Source organism: Falco punctatus, assembly GCF_963210335.1.
Source record: "Falco punctatus genome assembly, chromosome: 10".
In the NCBI taxonomy this organism is placed as follows: domain Eukaryota; kingdom Metazoa; phylum Chordata; class Aves; order Falconiformes; family Falconidae; genus Falco; species Falco punctatus.
Genome location: NC_137590.1, coordinates 16152675 through 16171233, shown reverse-complemented (window position 1 = coordinate 16171233; position 18559 = coordinate 16152675). Strand labels below are relative to the sequence as shown.

The following is an 18559-nucleotide window of genomic DNA, read 5'->3' as shown; positions in this document are numbered from 1 at the left end:
GGGTGGTCCGCGCCGCCATCTTTGCTGAGGGCAGCGGCCTGCGCGCGGAGGACGGGCGCGACGCCGCGGGCGCCATGTTGGGTGCGGGCGCGGAAGCGGCGGGGCGGGCGGGCCCGGTCCCGCCGGGCCGGGGGCTGGGCCGGGGAGCGTGGGGCAGGGCCAAAAGACCAGGGGTTTGTAAATACTTTATTGATAACAAAAAGACGCTTCCAAAGCTGGTACGAAGGTACAGAAGCAACCGTGTTTGCTTCTTGGCATGAGGAAAATCCAGCGACAGGCCCAGAAGCTCCCTGCTGTGAGGCTACAGGGCAACCTGGAAAAAAAACAAACCGCTTCCGCCTTTTTCCCAAATGACCCATAATTAAATACTAAAAATAACAACATAAAGTGTGCGTGCAGGGAACACCGGGCCCGCAGCCAATACCACCGGTGCCTCCAGCCGAGGTGAAATGGCGGCTGGGAGCGGACGGGGCTTCTTGAAGCGGCCTGGGGATGCTTATTCTAAATAAGCACCTGGGGATGCTTATTCTAAATCAAGGACTTTTCACGTTTCCCACACACTGCCAGTGAGCAGGTGCACAAGAGGCTGGGAAGGCCCAAACTGGCCAAAGGCTATTCCATACCATAGAACATTATGCCCAGTATAGAAACTGGGGAGAACTGGCTGGGGAGGGCCGATCACTGCTGGGGGTCTGGCTGGGCATTGGTCAGCAGAGGTGAGCAATGGTATTATACATCACTTGGGGTTTTTTCTTTCTTTATGTTTTATTCCTCTCTCCTTTTCATTACTATTATTATTATATTTTATTTTACTTCAATTATTAAATTGTTCTTATCTCAAACCCATTAATTGTACCTTTTTTCTAATTCTTCTCCCCATCCCGCAGGGGTGGGGTGGGGAGTGAGCAAGTGGCTGTGTGGTACTTAGCTGCCAGCTGTGGTTAAACCATGACAAGGATTAAAAAAATAGTAATAATCTGGGTTTTTTTCTTTGTAGCTGAAACAGGCCCAGCCCTCCTTCTGTGGTGCTGCTGGTGCAGGCAACTACCAGCCAGCCAGCGCTTCCCAGAGCAGCTGCCTTGCAGACACTCAGGCACACACAAAAGGCACAAGGTACAGCCCTGGGTCACCTCTCCCTCCATCTGGCAGCCCCAGAGGGCTTCCCCGTGTCCCCGCTTCCAGCCCAGCCACACCATGAAGGCTCTGGTTCCTGGGCCAGGCTGGCAGAGGAAGGTGTGCGCAGGCAGATCACGAGTGGGGCAGGGAAGAGCAGGGTGCATATGCTCACTGCTGCTAACATGGCATGCATAGTGCAGGGTATCCGCTGTTTTCACCAAGCTTCCTGTGTTATGGCTGCTGCTGATACTGGCTCTCTGTTGCAGTAAAGAAATCCTCCAAAATGCTTTGCGTGTACTCAAAGGTGGGACGATCCTCTGGTTTGGTCTTCCAGCATCTCATCATAATGTCATACAGCTCCTCAGGGCAGTTCTCTGTGCGGGGCATCCGGTACCCGTGCTCCAGTGCCCTGATCACCTCCACGCTAGACATCCCTGGAGAAACAGGGCAGGACAGGCGAACATTTAATGGTTTATCACTGATGTCTTTAAATGCAAAAAAAACCCCCAAGCCCAAAACTACCCACCCTTTGGACAAAGTCAGTAGGAAGAAAAAGGGCAGGTTAGAGGGGTTGGGAGGGGGGAACTGCTATTCCTGGTCAGGGAAACATGCAGCCAACTGAGATGCTGGGTTAGTTGTAGCATGCAGTTTTGTACTCCAGTTGAGCAGATCAGATGGGAATTAGAATCGTTTTGTATAAAATTCAAAAAAAATAAAGGCAACACTTCTGCATCTGCTGAGTCTTTAATGAGCCATTCCTCCCAATAAAAATAAGTTAGTGTGATGGCAGAACCAACCCTCCAGAACAATCCTTTACGCTACCCCAGATCCTTCATGCCCGGTTTGTGGCAATGTTTAGTTTTCTTGTACAGAATAATTTCCTATTGAAAAAAAGTACCAAAGTAACAATTAGTACAAAATACAGGGTGGTTCCTAAGGAAGATGATGATTTAGATTTGCCAAAAACACCTGGCCCAGCTACCAGCCCTGAACTGATGTGCTACTTCCAAACACGCTTAATCCACAGGAGGCGGAAAGCCAGGGGTTAGTGCTGTGCTGCAAACCTGTGAGCCAGGAACCTGGGGTGTACAATAGACGCTCTCCCAGGGCCATGCAGCCCAGCCTGGGGCCAGTCAGTTACACTTTCATGTTAGAAACATGATCTTTATTTTAGAAACAGAGAGACTAGGTCTTTTAGAGATCCTGACAACTGTTGGTTTCCCATGGAGCTGGAGGAGTTCAGGACCTCCTTGCAGGATCAGCCCCAAGGCAGTATATAAAGCAGTTGCCGTTCTCCCCAAAGCAGCGGGCACCTCAAAGTTGTCACTACCTGGACCCATTTTGTGGGTTCCCCAGAGGAGACGTCCCAGCTCTGCTTTGTGGAAACTGAGAAGAGGGAGCCCATGTCATGTCAGCATGAATTTCAGATCACTGAAAACAGCTGGTGTCCACTGAGGACTCCCAGGGAGAAAATCGTCCTAATCATCCATCCTAGGTGAGCTCTTGTCCAAACATTGGACGTAGCTAAACGAGTAGTGCAGACTGCTCAGAGAGCATCCTGTGCTCTGGGCTCCTCTCCACGGCTCCCTGACAGAATTGCCATCTTGAGACCTTGTGCCACCATCTCTGAACTCTGCTCCCAGTGTGAGATTCCAATTTCTCACCATTCCCTCTGTTTTCAGAGATCTAACTTCATGAAGAAACAGATCCCATGGATGGGGCCCAGAAGGTGGAGCACATCTTTTGGAACCACGTTAGAGAAGACATTTCACCTCCTTACCTGGGTATGGGATGCGCCCATAGGTAATGATCTCGGTCAAGAGGATCCCAAAGGACCAGACGTCTGATTTTATAGTGAAAGATCCATAGTTAATGGCTTCTGGTGCAGTCCATTTAATGGGAAACTTGGCACCTGGACAAAGAAAGCCAATGGGAAACATGAGCTCTAACCCAAATGCTGAGAAACCGGTGGTGAAACATGGGGAACAAAAAACAAACAGAAGAGGAAGATATGAAGCGATGCAAATGAGAGGAGCTTCCCTCCCTCTTACACTCCACGTCCCTCCCGGGGGCCTTGCCACCAAGGTTATATCCTGGTTAGTGGCTTCACAACCCCTCGCCATCTCAGAAAGCGGCCAGATGCCCCCAGCAGCTCCCGCACCTTCCCGGGCCATGTACTCGTTGTCCTCAATAATTCTGGCCAGCCCAAAGTCTGCAATCTTGCACACCAGTATTGCCGACACCAGAATATTGGCAGCTCTCAGGTCTCTGTGGATGTAGTTCCTCTTCTCAATAAAAGCCATTCCTTCTGCAATCTATAAAAAGGGGAAAAAGAAAAATGCAGAGGCTGTTCAAAACAGCACAATCCCCGCAACTCAGCTGTCACCAGGAATGGAAAGAGGTTCACAGCTTCTGGCCAGCGCTTGGAAAGGGGATAAAAGGAGGCTGAGTCACAGCAGGAGATGTGACTGACTCCTCTGTGTGGGAACCGCGCTCTGCACAGGGAATCCCTGGCAGAAGAGGTCAGGGTTGGGATGACCGGCCCAGTGTGGCCCTTTTTAAGTGCCTGTGTGAGAAAAGCAGTGAGAACCAGTGTCAGTGGAGCTGACAAGCTCACAGGCAAGTGTCAGTGGATGACTGCAGGGCAGGGTGTAACTGCTTCAGTCGTAGCCATGCAGAAGTGGAGTAGATCATTCTCTGTGCAGAGGAGAGGTGAGACCAGTCTCCAAATAACATCAACCACAGCTTGAGAGAAGCAGGGAGTAAATTATCCTCACCTTGCACCAAGGGAACAACAAAATGACTAATTGCTGCAGTGAGGGTTGGCCAGCATTGCAGCGCTTCCTTGGTGAGGACAGAAAAGCACAGTCTCCCGAGGAGGGTGGGGAGATGCCTGAGGTCTTCAAGAATAGTTTGTGAAGAGTCAGTCCTGCCTGGGAGCAGGATGGCTGTGACAACCCTTGAAGATGCCATCTCCAGATCTGTCTCCTGAAGCCTCAGCGCTCAGTGGCTGTGGCTGTGTGCAGGTATTAGCCCCGATCAGCGCAGAGATGACCTGGAGAGGTCACACCAACCCCCAGCTTTGTGCCAAATTATCCCGTGCCTGGATGCTACCAGCGTCCAGGAGGGGAAGGGGCCGGAGCCACCGCACAAGCTGGGCCGGGGCGAGTTGCAGTTTCTCACATAGCTCTCCACACAAAATACAGAAGTAAACAAGCACTGCAAGAGCGGAAGGGTTATTTCCATGACCGCAGATACAGTTTTGCTTGCAGTGACTCAGCCCCAGCACAAGCCTGGGTGCCAGGCTCGCTACCTGCCTGCTGCCTGCACATGAAAGCGCTTCAGCCTTCACTCTCAGCGCTGCAGAAAGCAGCCCCTTCGAGCCCCTCCGAGCTACCGAGCCGAGCCGGGCAGCTTGCAAGAGCCAGCTTGCTGGGAACAGATGGCGTGCAAGAGTGCACAGCTGATCTGCAGACCCTGGCACAGCCAGCTGGAGTAGCCAGTGGCCTGGTCTAAGCCCTTGGGGTCTGGGCTCCCATCCTGACTTTCCTGCTGCTCAGGTATCTCTGTGAAATAATTCATAGAGGTACCGAGCTTGGATCAGAGTCTCTGGATTTGGCCAGCATCTGGGGACACTACAGAAGCAGCAGGGACAAGACAGTGGTTGCACATACGAAGATAGATCAGAGTAGCACGCTCAGCGGTACTCAAAATCAGCTCCTGAAAATACCCCCAAAATTATTTTCACCGAGTCCTCCTGCCTCTCCAGCTGCCTTCCCTCAGCCCCTGACAGCCCTTTGGCAGGTAGATGATTTTAATGATCCACAAACCTCCCACAGGCATGTGGGTAACATAACATCCTACGCTCTCTTCTAGAAACCGTGCCCACCTCAGGCTCCCAGGCACTGTGAAAGCAACAAAACTGGGGTGTAGATTTCCTATTAAACCCGTGAAACTCAGCGCTGCCACAGCTGTGGGTGGGTCCTGCCCAGGGGCTCAGCCCCACCGGCGTCAGGCGCTGCCCTGCAGCACCGCAGCCATGCTGGTGTGTGGCACGGAGTGGGCATGTGGCCACATGAGGCTTTGGGGGGCTTTGGCCGAGTTTGCGGATGAGGCTCTGTCACCCAGAGCGCGGTGTGTGCCGGTAACTACCACATCAGCAGTGATGGGCAGAAATCGATGGTTTTGCCAGGGCTGCTGCTGGGAGGGGGCAAGTTCAGGTGGGCAACACCGACCAGCACTGGCATGTCCTGGAGAAGGGACCACGCAAATGAGAGCAGTGAAATCATCTCCGACCCTCACTCCTGTGACTTCCACAAAGCACAGAGGCACCACAGGCTGCGAGGGCTGCACACACCACGTCGGCCTCAGAAGATGCAGGTTTCCTGGCTCCTTGGAAGGAGCAGCCTGGCAAAACCTCCCGTGCTCTGTGCAGCTCCGGTGGGGCAGGGCCTGGGCGCAGGCTAGCCGCTGCGTGCCGCAGCCAACATGCTACTGGGAGGAAGCCACGGCACTTCTGCTTTTCTCACACACCTGCCCCTGCCGCTGGGACAGGGCGGCGAGTGGGCGGCCGGTTGCCCACAGGGCTGAGGGCAGCACCACAGGGAGGCCTCACCGGCCCCTTCCCTGCATCCCCGCCACCCCCAGTGTTTGCCTGTTCAAACCAGGCTCCTGGCTGGCACTGAGCCCCTCCCAAGTCAGTTCTTGGACTCCTTGACCCCCTCGCTCACCCTTCTGAGGAGCGAGGGGGAGCAAGAGTGGGGAGCTGGGAAAGGTCAGCTACCTCCTCACCTGGGCAGAGAAGTCGATCAGCTTTGGGAGTGGCTGCTTGTTCCCCTCCTCACTCTTCAGGAAATCCAGCAAACTCCCTGCAGACAGGGAAGGGCGCCAGGGCTGACGGCTCAGCTGGAGCCTGTGCCCACCCTCGGGGCATCACAGGGTCCCAGGGAGCCAAGCATAGATGTGGGGACATGGTCAGGAAACACACCTGACCCCCCATCCTGCTCCCGTGGATCAGGCAGAGGTGTAAGCCCCAGTGCAGGCTCTCTCCTGCCTTGCGGAGCGTTCCTCCTCACCTGTTCTCAGCCCCCATCCCTCCCTTTCCCAGGGCCATCACCGTATTCCCCCAGCACCCTGCCCCAGGGCGCTCAGACGGGCAGGATCCAGCCCTGCTCCCAGTGTCCCAGCAGCCAGCGCAGAGCCCATGGCCGAGCCTGGGGATGCAGGAGGGGCTGATCCTGCACCATCTCTGGGGCACCCAGGTCCTGGTCCTGGCCTGGCCCACGGCAAGCGCGCAGGGGTGCAGTCGGCACCTTTCTCCATGAACTCGGTGATGATGTAGATGGGCTCCTCCCTGGTGACAACTGCGTGCAGCTTCACCAGCTTGTCATGCTGCAGCGTCTTCATCAGGTTCGCCTCCTCCAGGAAGGCGTCCACGGACATGCTGCCTGGCTTCATTGTCTTCACCGCCACCTTGGTGTGCTTGTTGTAGGTAGCTGGGGGATGGTACAACAAACGATTCCCAGGCTGCCCAGTTCCCAGGCACTGGGAGCACTGGATTTTGGAGCCAAAGCACCTATTCCTGCAGCCGGAGCAGCTGTGCAAGGCCTGGAGACCATGTGCAGCTCAGGGCTGTCCCCACGCACCCTGCCCCAAGCAGCATCTGCATTAAGGCCAGGGCCACCTCCAGTTCTCCATGCTCCTCTCCCCCAGGTCACTCCTTCCCTGCCATCCCTCCACCTCATCTCCCACCCCTCACCATTTCTCCTTCACCACCAACTTAATCTTCCTCCCAGCTGCCTTCCCCTCGCTCTCACCCATCCACACTTCCCCGAACTGCCCGGCTCCCAGCTTCTTCTCCAGCCTCAGCGACTCCCGAGGGATCTCCCAGGCATCTTTCTCCCAGGGCTTCTGCGGTTTGGGCACACAGCAGGGGTGGGTGAGCTGCTGGCACAGCCCGTTGCTCTGCCCTGCGGGGAGCGGCCAGAGCCATCAGCCAGCCTGTCTCACCAGCTGCTTCACACTTTGAAGCAGAGCCCATGGCAGCCTCCGTGGCCGTGGGGCATGTCCTGGCACCACATGCCCCACCGTAAATGGTGGGGACACATCGAACACCGGCTGTCGCAGCTTGGCCCTGCCAGCATCTCTCTGCCCTGCCTGGCATTACTGCACTGCCCTAGCGCAGTCAGGGCACTGGCCCACCCAGGGAGGGGGAGTCTGGGGACACTCAGAGCTGTGATGGCCAGCAAGCCAGCCACTGCAGCCAGGGAAGCGCCGGGAGTTGCTGCTCATCACAGCCCAAGCCACAGCAGCAGCCCAGCAGTGACAGGCAAGAGCTTCTGCACACCCCTGGCTGAGCTGGGTGCAGGGGCAAAGGGTCTGGGATGGGGGGGATAGGCACCCCAGGGCTCACCCTTGTAGTACTGGACCAGGTCCTGCAGTGTATCGAAGCTGCTGCGTGGGGAGATGTAGAAGCCACCACTATCCAGCATCCGGATCTTGTAATGCTTCACTGTGGCACCCTGCACGTTGTCCTCATCCCGCACCGACAGTGAGTAGCAGCCTGTTCGGGAGTGGTGAGCTGACAGCCCCCATGCAGAGGGCACCTCCCTGCTGTCCCCATCCATCCCGTGCTCATGGCACATGTGGTGCCATCACTCAGCAGAGCCATCACTGCAGCACCCATCCCCACCACGCTGCCACTGCCCCCTCGGCCCCGGCTATGAGGCCAGCCACACCTGCACCCCAAAGAAAACAGCCTCAAAAGGACACTTCCCCCCTGTCCCTGCCATGGGGCTTGGACACAGGGCAGCACCATGGGCTCTTCTGAGGACTCTTGCAGTGGGAGCATGGGACCCCCAGTCCCTGCCCTGCAGCACAGCACAGCCCCTGGGCTGGGGAGGCACCTCCCGAGCTCCTCTGTCAGGCAAATGCGGGCAAGGAAGGCTCCCCCAGGGCAGCTGTGCCCCAGCACCACGCCACAGGCACCCCTCTGGACCTTTCGTTGTCTCGCTGTCCCGAATCATGAAGGACCCAACCACATTATGGGGGCTGAGGAGGTGCCGCTCTGCGTCCTTCCGGCTGATGCCCTTGAAAAACCACCTGTGGCAGGAACAAAGGAACCAACAAACACTGCCAGGGCTGGCAGAGCTAAGGCTGGCATGGGGCAGGGTTGGTGGCAGGACATGGGGCAGGAGCAGGGACAGCTGTGGTGGGGGACCATGAGACCATGGGACCAAGGGACGGACTCACTGCTCTGTTTCCAGTGAGCCGGCTTGGGCAACGTAGTTGCTGGGGATGAAGCCTTCGTGCCCCGTCACCAGTGACCGTGCTCGCCACCATTCCCCTGACCTGTGATAGAAACAGCATTGGGTCAGCCCACGGCACCACCACCAGCTCCTCCAGGGGCAAATTCCAGAAAAAAAACCCCGGCAGGGTCACATAAGCCTTTGGGAGACCCTGGGGTGGGGAGACACTGGCAGCACTTACTTTTCCAGCACCATCAGCTGCTCCCCTTTCTGGAAGCTCAGGTCACCAGTGTGCGTCGCCTCGTAGTCGTAGAGCGCCAGCACCATGCTGTCCCCCAAGCCTGCACCAAGGGAGCTCTGTGGGCACCCCTCCCCGTGCTGGGATGGGGCATCCAGCCACCCCTGCCATGTGCAGCCAAGACACCAGCCAGGACCCCCATGGCACCCAGCGCCTCCATCTTCATCGTACCATGGCCACGGCTGGCCTTTGAGGAAGCCTAGAGCTCCCATCCTGTTGGGACCAGCAGCTCCAGCCCAGGTGGGAAAGGACCTGGCCACAGGCCCCACACACGCTCCCACCTCATGTACCCACTTGCAGCCCCCCTGTACCTACCACCATCCTTGTGTGGGAGCACAGCCATGATGGGGACATTATTGTTCTGGGAAAGTGGGACAAAAACCAGAGTGACATCACGAGTGACAAAGAATCATACCCCACTGGGGTCTTGGCCCCACTGCAGTCCCAGCCCCCAGCAGCAGCAGCAGGAGGGCACCCAAGGGGCAGCACCAGCACCACCCAACACAGCAGCCCACCCACCACCAGCATCTCTGCCCCTCCCAACACCTTCATTTTTCTCTCCCTTTTTCCTTAACTCCTTGATTCCCATCAGGTTCGCTCTGTGCTTTGACCCAGCGTAGAGCGGGCTCCCATGCCACGCCAAGCCCTCTGTCCCAGCGCACAGGCACTGCCAGCGCCCACAGCCTGTCCTGCTCTCGGTGCTGGCAGCAATGGGGAAGAGAGGGGCTGAGCCCCCCGTGACGCTCAGCCCCATGCCCCCCACTCGCTTGCTGGCTCCTACTCACCCTGCTGGTGGAGGCTGTGGGGTCCCTCACGTAGTGGCCCTGCTGGAAGCTGGGGCCAGGGTCGGGGTCGGGGTCAGTTTTTATCATCTTCTCTTGGACGTCAGCTTCCTTTGACTTCACACAACCCATCCTGTAGCCAAGGGAGGGGAAGTGAAGCCGTTGCGACAGAGGTGAAAGCCCCGCTGGAGCCCCACTCCCAGCAGCTCCCACCCGGCACTGGCACGGCACAGCGCTGGCACATGACATGGGGCACCATGCGCAGCTGGGGCAGAGAGGGCTCCGCTGTCCCGCAGAGCCAAGGTGGGCAGCAGCTGTGGGATGCCGGGGTGCCCAGCAAGGTGCACGGTGGAGTGCTGGGGAGGAAAGGGGATGTCCTGGTGCAGAGAAAGGAGGAGTCACAGGAGGTGAATTTTGGGCAGGTGACAGCGGCTGCCATGGAGCAGCTTCACAGCCCTTCCCCAAAAAGGCCTCTCCTGGACAGGGGTGCAGGCACTGAGCATTGTGGTGGGAGAGAGCCGCTCGGCGTCCTGCAAAGCAGGACCTTCCTCATGGAGGGGCTCCCCAGCAGCGGGGGGTTCCCCATCTGGCACGGCTGGTGCTTGTGGGCTCCCCTTATGCCTGTGGCTGCCCTGCACTGCCCCAGGTCACCGCTCTCCACTGGGCTCCCTGGCTGCTCTCTGCCAGGGTGGAGCTGCCTCGAGCAGCCACTGGCCCAGGGCAAATGCAAATGCTCCACTTTCTCTGGGTCCCCAAGAAAACCAGCAGGAAAACATGCTGCAAGCAGCAAGCACAGGGGGAAACCCCCCACAAAGGCACTTCCCTTGTCCGAGGGAGACCCTGTTGCAGAGGAAGAAGATGCCAGCAGTGATAGTGAAGGAGGAAGCTCAGGTGCACAGCACTGCCGGCCTTGCTCGGGGAGCAATCAGGCACCAGCAGCATCACAGCACTCCCACAGCCCTCGGGGGACATGGCTGTCACTTCCCAGCCACCCCATGGGCACTCCTCGTCCTTCCCAGTGTGCCCCGAGCAGAGCAGGAGCAGCAGCAACCCCAGACAGCACATCCCCCTTGCCAGGGATGCCCTGGGCCACTGGCAAAGCCCAGTGCCACATCCCTCCTGGCAAACCCATGCAGTGCCTGGCTGAAACTGGGCCATGGCCCATGCTGGCACTGTGGTGGGTATGTGCTGTGCCTGTGCCACACCGCATCGGAGCATTTGGCCCTACAAAGCACAAACACCTCTGGGGAGTCTGGGGGTGTCCCACAGCCAGCCGGCCCCCTGGCATCCCCCCTGGCATCCCGGCTAGCCCATGTGCCATGGCTTTCTTGCCAGCTCCCACAGCCCAGTGCCAAGGCTGGCCAGCACAGGGCATGCCGGTGAGAGCAGCCCCAGAGAGCATCCCACCCCAGAGAGCCACGTCCCACAGCCCGTGTGGCTGTCCTCAGCCATGGGGACCTGGTGGGATTTAGGGAGCCCACTGCTCCGGGAGCGTGACCGCCCATGGCCCGTGCCCGAGCTGCTCCGTGCCCTCACTGGCAGGGCGGGCAGCGGCGGGTCCCCCATGGCCCCTGCAAAGTCACCGGCAGGGACCACCTCCCCGGGACGGCACCGGGACCCCTCGGGGACTGCACCGGCACCCACCCCTCGGCACCACACTGGAACCGCTCCAGCACTGCTCCGTGCCCTCCCCGGGACCGCACCGGCACCCCGCCGCGGGACCGCGCCGGGACCCCACCCGGGACTACACCGGGAACCCCCGCCGTCGCCTCCCCGCCGGGCTGCCAGGGCCGCCGCACCGAGCGGGGACGGCCCGAGCAGCCCCCGGGGCTCCGCTCCGCTCTCACCTCCGCCGCCGTCCCGGGGCACGTCCCGGTGCCGCTCCCGGAGCCGGGGCTGCCGCCGCCGCTCGCTCTGCCCGCGCCGGTGAGCCCCCGCCCCCTCCGGTAAGGCCCCGCCCCCCCGTTCCGCCGCGGTTCCCCGACGGAGAGGACGCGGCCGATACCTCCCTGTACGGGTGCTGGGGGGTCCAAACCGGAATGGGAGTGGGGTCTCCATCACGTACCCAACGGGCCCCCCCGGGCCATGCGGGACCCCCCTAGACCAACGGCGGCAGAAGCAGCTTGCAGGGGCGCCCGGGGGGCTTTGCTGTGTCCCCCTGCCCCTGTGCCAAAGGGCCTCCCGGGGACCCCCTCCAGCCCCACACCGCTCCGGCCTTTGCTTTAATTCCCCCAAAGCACCCCGGAATTTGGGACGGGTACAGCAGCAGCAATGGGACCCTCAGCTGCGCCATGACACTGGCCACCAGGGGCCAGCGCGGCTGGGCACAGCCCTGCTCTGGCTCAGGAGTGTCAGGGGAAGCAGCCAGGCAGCGCCTGCCAGCATGAGGATTTGCATATGTAAAGTGTTTAAGAGAAAAAAATAAGTTACTGCCCGTAGCCCCGGCATCTGTCTGCCTGTGCACCGGCCTGGGGCTCCAGCACCGTCCCACAGTCCCCACCGAGGGATGCTACCCGGGGGCCATGGGACATTAGCCGGGGGACAGTGGCTGGGGGCCAGCTGGCCGGCGGGGCTGCAGGAAGTCGTGTCCTGGGGCAGGAACTTCCTTTTGTGAAACGCCCGCGACCGGCAGCAGCCAGCTGGTGCCTCGACGGCGCTCACGGAACGGGGGACCACTGTCTGCAGCGTGGCCCATGTCTCAGTGTCCCCCTGCCCTGCCCTTGCACCAGGGTGCTTGGCGGCAGGACGGGGGACACTGTGCCGGCAGCCCCGGCTCAGGGTATCCCTGGGGGCTCTTGGGCGCCTTCCTGCCACTGGCCCGTGATGGAAGCCGACTGCTTTACGAGCAGCACAGGCAGCAGTGCATCAGCTGTGGCCACCAGCCCCCTCCCATCCCAGCACACCATCGCTGGCCCCCCCACGTTGCTCTGAGCTCCCTGGGATCCCATGCTGCCAGGAGTGTCCCCCAGGGCCAGCCCAGCACAGCCGGCAGCACCCTGACTCTGGGAGTGACCTGCATGTGGCACTGGGGTGGGCAGGGTGTTCCCAGCCCAGCAGTGGTAGGGTGCGTGGCAGGGCCCCTGGCCCAGCTCACCCCCCCCCCGCAGCAGCCCCTGCACCCTGGCACGGCCTTTCCCTGGGGAAGAATCTGCTCTACTCCCAGCTGTGGCTTTTAATTGCAATCTGCAGAAATTACAGCACATGGCATTGCCAGATGGGGGCTGTCTCACCACCATGGCCTGCCCTACGATGCTGTTAGCCCTGCCAAGAGCTGCCAGGGTGGTGCAGAGCCCTTGACCTCTCCTGTGTAACAAAGTGGGGGACAATGTCCCCCCTCTCAGGCACTTGGGCAGAGCTGGGCACCTAGTAAGTCTGGGCTTGGAGATGCGGCACCGCATCAGTGGGTGGGGAGGGGACCATTGGGTTCAGCACTCCCTCACAGGTAGTTGTCCTCTTCCTCTTCCTCCTCTTCCTCCTCATCCCGCGCCAGCGCCTCAATGTCATGGGTGATGTCCGTGATCATGCGGTTGAAGGACTCGGACTCGGAGCGCAGGGACCAGCTGTCGTAGCTGCGCACAGCCGAGGCTGACGTGTTGCTCATGCTGCGCTTGATGCGGCCAAAGCTGTCAGTGAGGATTCCACCCTCCCGGATGCCGATGCTCTCCAGGAAGGTCTCAAAGTACCCGATGTCTTGGTCAGGGATGAACGGCCTCATTCCTGCCATGGGCACCGTGAGCCTCAGGGTGACCCTGCCCCAGTGGGCAGCACTGGTGTGAGATGCCAGCCAGCCCCACCGGCTGCTGGCAGGGGGTTTGTCCCATCCCATCCCCCACGAGCAGCAGGGTGCCAACACCCCCCAGAGCACAGCCAGCACCAGCACCCCATCCCCAAGGGGTGCACAGCCATCACCAGGGGCCCGTGATGGCACAGGGTGGCTGCAGCATGAGCCCAGACACTCACCCAGGAGGAGGAATTTCCTGCGGTCCCCGTAGAGGCGCAGGAGCTCGGTGCAGTACTCCTGCACCGGCATGCCCAGGCGGTACTCGCGGAGCAGGAGGGCGAACTGCTGGATCTCCTGCGGTGACAGCTTGTTGCGCAGCTGTGGTGACACGGGCATGGGTTAGGCTTGGGGACACCATCAGCGCACAGCCCCGGCCCCCCACCCTGCGCCCCACGGCCTGCTCTCTGTTGCAGGGGGGGCTCAGGCCTGCCCAGCACCCCACCCTGTTCCCAGCCACCAGCACTGAGTGGGATCCCTCGCCCGTCCCTGCGCCCGCACCGTCACCATGTAGTCCTGCAGCTGCTCCAGCCCAGTGCCGCTCTGGTCACTGCCGCTGCAGGCAGTGGCCAGGCTGTGGTGGGACTGGTGGAAGGAGGGTGAGGAGGCACCGCTGTAATATGCTTCAAAGGTCTCATGGGAGCTGTTGCTGTGGAGGGGACAGAAGTCAGGGGGTCCCAGCATCCCTTATGCACCCAGCTGCCCACCCCCTTCTGCACAGCACCCACCATCGGGCAGGGCTGGGGCATCTCTGCAGCTGGGGCAGGCACTCACCCTGGCACAGGGGCAACCACCCGGGGGCAGGGGCACTCATCCTAGTGCAGGGGCACCCACCCCCCAGGGGCAGGGGCAGGGGCACCCACCCGGGAGCAGGAGCACCCTGGGGGGAGCCAGACTCACAAAGAGCTGCAGCAGCTGAAGTCGGCATCGTAGCCATAGGTCCCATCTGTGCGGCAGCTCTCGCCTGGGGAGGGAGAGTGAAGGTCTCAGAGGGGGGCCAAGCCTCTGCCATGGTACTTGCCTGCTGCTGCTGCCCATCAGCCCCGTGCCACTCCGCTCAGTGTCCCCATGCCTGTCCCCAGCCACTCACTCCTGCTGGAGAGCCAGGGCCGCGTGGGCGTGGAGGTGTAGTGGTACCCGGCGCGGTCCACGCACTCGATGCTCTGGTCCCCGTAGATGATCTGGAAGACCTGGCAGATGAGCGCGCAGGACTCCTCGGCTGCATCCTGCAGCGGGAGGGAAAGAGCGAGCGTGGGTGCCGGTGGGTGGCCGTGTGCCGGTGGGTGGGCATGTGCCGGGGCCACTCACCCTGTTGGGCACGGCGAGGATGATGAGGTTGGAGTAGGCGTCAGGGCAAGGCTCCTGGGGGTCCAGGGGGTTGCTGCCGGTGTGCCGCCGCTCCCAGCTGCCAAAGCCGGTGCCACGCTCCCAGCTGCCGCCGGCGATGCCAGCCCGCCGCCGCTCCCAGCTACCGCCGCAGGGCTGCCGCCGCTCCCAGCTGCCCGAGGGCCGCCCGCGCTGCCGCCGCTCCCAGCTGCCGCCCCGCCGCCGCTCCAGGCTGCCGCCCTGCCGGTTCTCCTGCCCGCCCCGCGCTGCCCGCCAGTCCAGGCTGCAGATGGTGTGCCGCCGCTCCATCGGGCCCCCCAGCCGCGACCCCTCCGGCCACGAGCCCCCCGGCCGCTTCTCAGCGGGGAATGCCTCGGGCACACCGGCTGGGGCTGCCTCGGGGTGTGCTCCAGCGGGGACCGGGTCCACTCCCAGGCCTGGGGCAGCACAAATGGGGCATCAGGGCAGGGGGCTGCTGCCCACCCTGCTGGCCCCCAGCCCCTGCCCGGGCCGCCCCGTCCCACTGACCAGCTGGGATGCAGAAGGATGGGGGTGGTGAGGTGGGGCTGGGGGAGCCCCAGTGGGTTGAGGGCAGTGGGGCTACCGTAGGGCAGGGGCAGGGGGATTAGGGGCAGCAGGGCAGGGGATTAGGGGACTGCTCTGTGTGCAGGCTGGAGCTCAGCCTAGTGCAGCCCCCTCCCCAGGGACCCTGCCTGCGGCTGGCAGCTGAGCTCAGGTTTGATGATCAAAGCACCCCTGATCCCCTCTGGAGCTCCATGGCGGGGGACGGGGACGGGGGTCACTTCCAGCCTCATCTCCTCCTGCCATTAAAGCAACTGGCGCTGGGAACGCAGCTGGGACCTGCCTGCCAGGGCAGTGGAGAGCCTGAGGCAGTGCCCCCCTCCAGCCCCAGGGGAGCAGACCCCCACCAAGCCAGGGGGGCAATATGGGCTTTAGTGCTTGGCCCAAGCTGCTGCCACATACACCCCCAGCACCTCCCCAGCACCCCCCAGGCTCTGGCCCCTCGTGCCCTGGGGACACAAGGTGTTCAGGACCAGCTGTGCTGCCAGCTGGAGCCCCACACCAGTTTTGAGGATGAGGAGGTGCAGGGCATCATCACGCAGGTAGGACGCTGCGGCGATCTCGTGGGTGGGGATGCGCAGGATCAGCTCCTCGTTGTCACGCCAGGTGAGCAGGAGGCAGCGTGCTGAGAGGCTGAGGATGCTGTCCTGCTCCGGCGTTGTCTGCAGCGGCAGCTCCTTCAGCTGCTGTGGGAGCAGAGCATGTGCTGGCTGTGTGGGGCACCCTGTGGTGTGGGGCACCCAGCGCCCACCCTCTGGGCAGTGCTGAGGGGCACCCTGGGGAGTGGAGACCCCTCTTACCCTGGCCGTGTCCAGCAGCTGCAGCACCTCATCCCGGCTGGAGGGATTCAGGGAGGATGTCACCCATGTCAGATGGCCTAAAAACTGCAGGGGACAAAACCCAGGGCAGATGGGGGGGCGCTGGGGTAGGCATCCTCCCCACCCCATGGCCCAGAGCCACCCCCAGAGCACCCACATCCCCAAGGCAGGATGCATGTCCCTGGGGTGCAGGGACACCCTGCAATGGGGGGTCCTCCTTGCACCCTCAGCCCACACTCCCCCTCCCTGGCTGTTTGTCTGTGTAGGGAGGGGACCAGGACCCTCCTGGCCACCATGGCTGGTGGCTCTCAGCATGGTATGGTGGCCTCATGCCCCACCCCAAGCAGGCAGGGACCCCAGGCATCCCTGGGGACACCCCACCTCTTTACCTTCACCTCCTTCTCCACGTAGTCATGCAGCAGGATTTGGGGGTCGATCAGGTAGTCAGGGGGGTAGAGGGGCACCGAGTGCAGCGGCCGCCGGTAGACGCTGCTGCGGAGCGCCGGCCTCCGAGCCACCTTGGGGAAAACCAGCCGCTTGATGGGCGACACGAAGCCCTGGCAGGGGAAATGGGCATGGGGACATGTCACCACCAGGCACCCAACCCTGGCACCCGGGGTCCGCGGGCACCCAGTGCCCCAGGAGGGGCTGGGCCCCTCTCTGCTCACAGATCCCAAATTTGCACCCTTTGGGTGGTTCAAGGGGCAGCGAGCGGTGACCCCACCTCTCCCCACCACGCCACAGGATGGGGTGCAGGGCCCCTCGTCCCGGTGTACCTGTGCATCTGACCCCCTCCTGCCCTCTCACCAGCCCCCAGGCCACCAGCCCCCGGCCCACGCACCTTCTTCCCCTTCTTGGCCTCGCAGTCCATGGTGGGGCTGCGGCGCTGCCTCCCAGCACGGCCGCCCCCACCGCCCCGCTCGGCGCCGCTGCGTTTTCCTGTGTCGGAAACTCCACCAGGATGGCCGGGATGTGAGTTCCTGCCCCTCCTGGGGGGTGCTGGGACTGGACTAGGCTGGGCTGGGCTGGGCTGGGACTGGGACTGGGACTGAGGCTGGAGTGGGACTGGGACAAAATTGGGACTGGGACTGCGACTGGGACTGGGACTGGGGCTGGGACTGGGACAGGACTGCGACTGTGATGGCAACTGGGACTGGGACAGGACTGGGACTGGGACTGGGGCTGAGACTTGAATTGGGGCTGGGGCTGGGATTGGGACTGGGGCTGGGTGGTACTTGGGCAGAAGCAGGGTTTGAAGTAGGCTGGGATGGGACTGGAGCAGGGGCTTGGACTGGAACTGGGGCTTGGGCTGGGCTGGATGTCGGGCTGGGACAGGGGGTGACATTGGCTGGGACTGGGCCGGGGTTGGGGCAGATGCAGGGACTGAAGTAGGCTGGGATGGGACCGGAGCAGATGCCAGGGCTGGGGGTGCCCCTGAGACCTGGCTGCAGAGCAGCCCCTGCCCCTCACTGCTGCAGGGCTTCTGCTGGGTCTGGGGGCAGTTCTGCTGCCCCGTGGCCCCCGGCAGCCCAGTCCTTGTGAAGCAGCACTGTGGGGTCCCGGCCCTCGCTGCCCCCGTCCTTCCCTGCCCACATGGGCCCTGGCACGGGGAGCAGCACCGGCAGGAGCCTGTGCAGCTGCACCCAGCACCCCATTCCCATGGCCACCCATGGGGCCTGAGCTCCCCGTGGGGCTGGGGGTCAGCCAGGGCTGGAGGCCTCCGCCTGGGGCAGGGAGGAGGTTGGCCCTGCAGCAGCCATGTCCACAGGCTTCCTCCTGCTGCATCCTGCCCGCGCACCCCTTCCCTGCCAGCCGCCACACTGGGGCCAACACCGGCCAGGGCCACCAACACCGGACCGCTGCAGCCACCCTGCTCTGTCCCCCAAGGTCCCCAAGCACCCTGGGACAGAGGGGTCCTGCCCCGCTGCAGGTGCCAGCAAGGACAAGTTCCCACAGGCAGGGCTTATTGAAATGAATTTAATATCTCATGTTGCAGCAAAATTAAAAATATACAAAAAGTTTGTGGTATACAAAAAAAGTCTCGGTACAGACCCCGGCCTCCCGCTTGCCCCCGCGCCGAGGGTCCCAGAGGAGAAGGTGGCACACAGAGTATTTACAGTACATGACAGCAGCCGCCAGGTCCCGGTGCCAGGGGGGCCAGGGACACAGCCGAGACCCCCCGGCAGCCCCTGCTGGGAACAAACGGCCCTGGCCAAGGGCAAATGGGGCTGGGCCCTGGCCCAAACCTCTCCCCGCTCCCTGAAGCTGGGGTGGTCCTGCTGCCACCCTGAGGGGGCTGATGCCCCCAGGGACCAGGACCCCTGTCCCTAGTGGGAGCTCGAGCACCCCCGGAGCTGCCCCCATCCCATAGCGCCCAGCTTGGCCCCAGGTTGTGCCCCTTCCAGTGTGGCCGCTGGCATTGGGTTTGGCTTCCCCTGCAGCACAGCCTGGGTGGGTGACAGGGGGGGTGGCCGAGCCCCCGGGCCAGGAGCAGGGCCCATGGCTGCCCTCCAGCCCCACACATGGCCAGGCTCTCCACAACAAGCAGGGCAGCACCACCTGGGTAGGGGATGAGACCCCTGCCCGGAGCAGCCCAGGGCTGAGGGTACCGT

The 18559-nt window shown here is 61.9% G+C and overlaps 2 protein-coding genes across 5 annotated transcripts; both read right to left on the bottom strand.

Moving 5' to 3' along the window:
• Positions 1-167: 167 nt before the first annotated feature.
• HCK (HCK proto-oncogene, Src family tyrosine kinase) lies at positions 168-11408 on the bottom strand. Of its 2 annotated transcripts, XR_013930740.1 has the most exons (14): positions 11291-11408; positions 9447-9576; positions 8977-9022; positions 8605-8704; positions 8368-8466; positions 8114-8217; positions 7529-7678; positions 6933-7085; positions 6429-6611; positions 5908-5984; positions 3278-3431; positions 2897-3028; positions 1914-1997; positions 1414-1550 (listed from the first exon to the last, which is right to left on the bottom strand). XR_013930740.1 is itself a non-coding variant. In XM_080404403.1 (13 exons), exons 2-13 carry the CDS (start codon positions 9573-9575, stop codon positions 1348-1350), a joined length of 1530 nt encoding a protein of 509 aa, XP_080260529.1. In that variant the 5' UTR covers position 9576; positions 11291-11408; the 3' UTR covers positions 168-1347. The 2 variants fall into 2 exon arrangements, 1 of the variants encoding a protein (XP_080260529.1); XM_080404403.1 differs by lacking the exon at positions 1914-1997 and having other exon boundaries at positions 168-1550.
• A 1187-nt stretch (positions 11409-12595) lies between these two features.
• Positions 12596-17292, bottom strand: CCM2L (CCM2 like scaffold protein; the record flags this gene model as incomplete). 3 transcript variants are annotated; one of them, XM_080404392.1, is made up of 10 exons in its annotated part: positions 12596-13210; positions 13400-13542; positions 13723-13870; positions 14122-14185; positions 14312-14447; positions 14530-14984; positions 15632-15815; positions 15930-16013; positions 16337-16504; positions 16789-17292. In XM_080404392.1, the coding sequence occupies 10 exons, from the start codon at positions 17290-17292 to the stop codon at positions 12880-12882; spliced, it is 2217 nt and encodes a 738-aa protein (XP_080260518.1). In that variant the 3' UTR covers positions 12596-12879. The 3 variants fall into 3 exon arrangements, with proteins under 3 accessions (XP_080260518.1, XP_080260516.1, XP_080260517.1); XM_080404390.1 differs by having other exon boundaries at positions 12596-13160; positions 13404-13542; XM_080404391.1 differs by having other exon boundaries at positions 13051-13192; positions 13404-13542.
• Positions 17293-18559: the final 1267 nt, after the last annotated feature.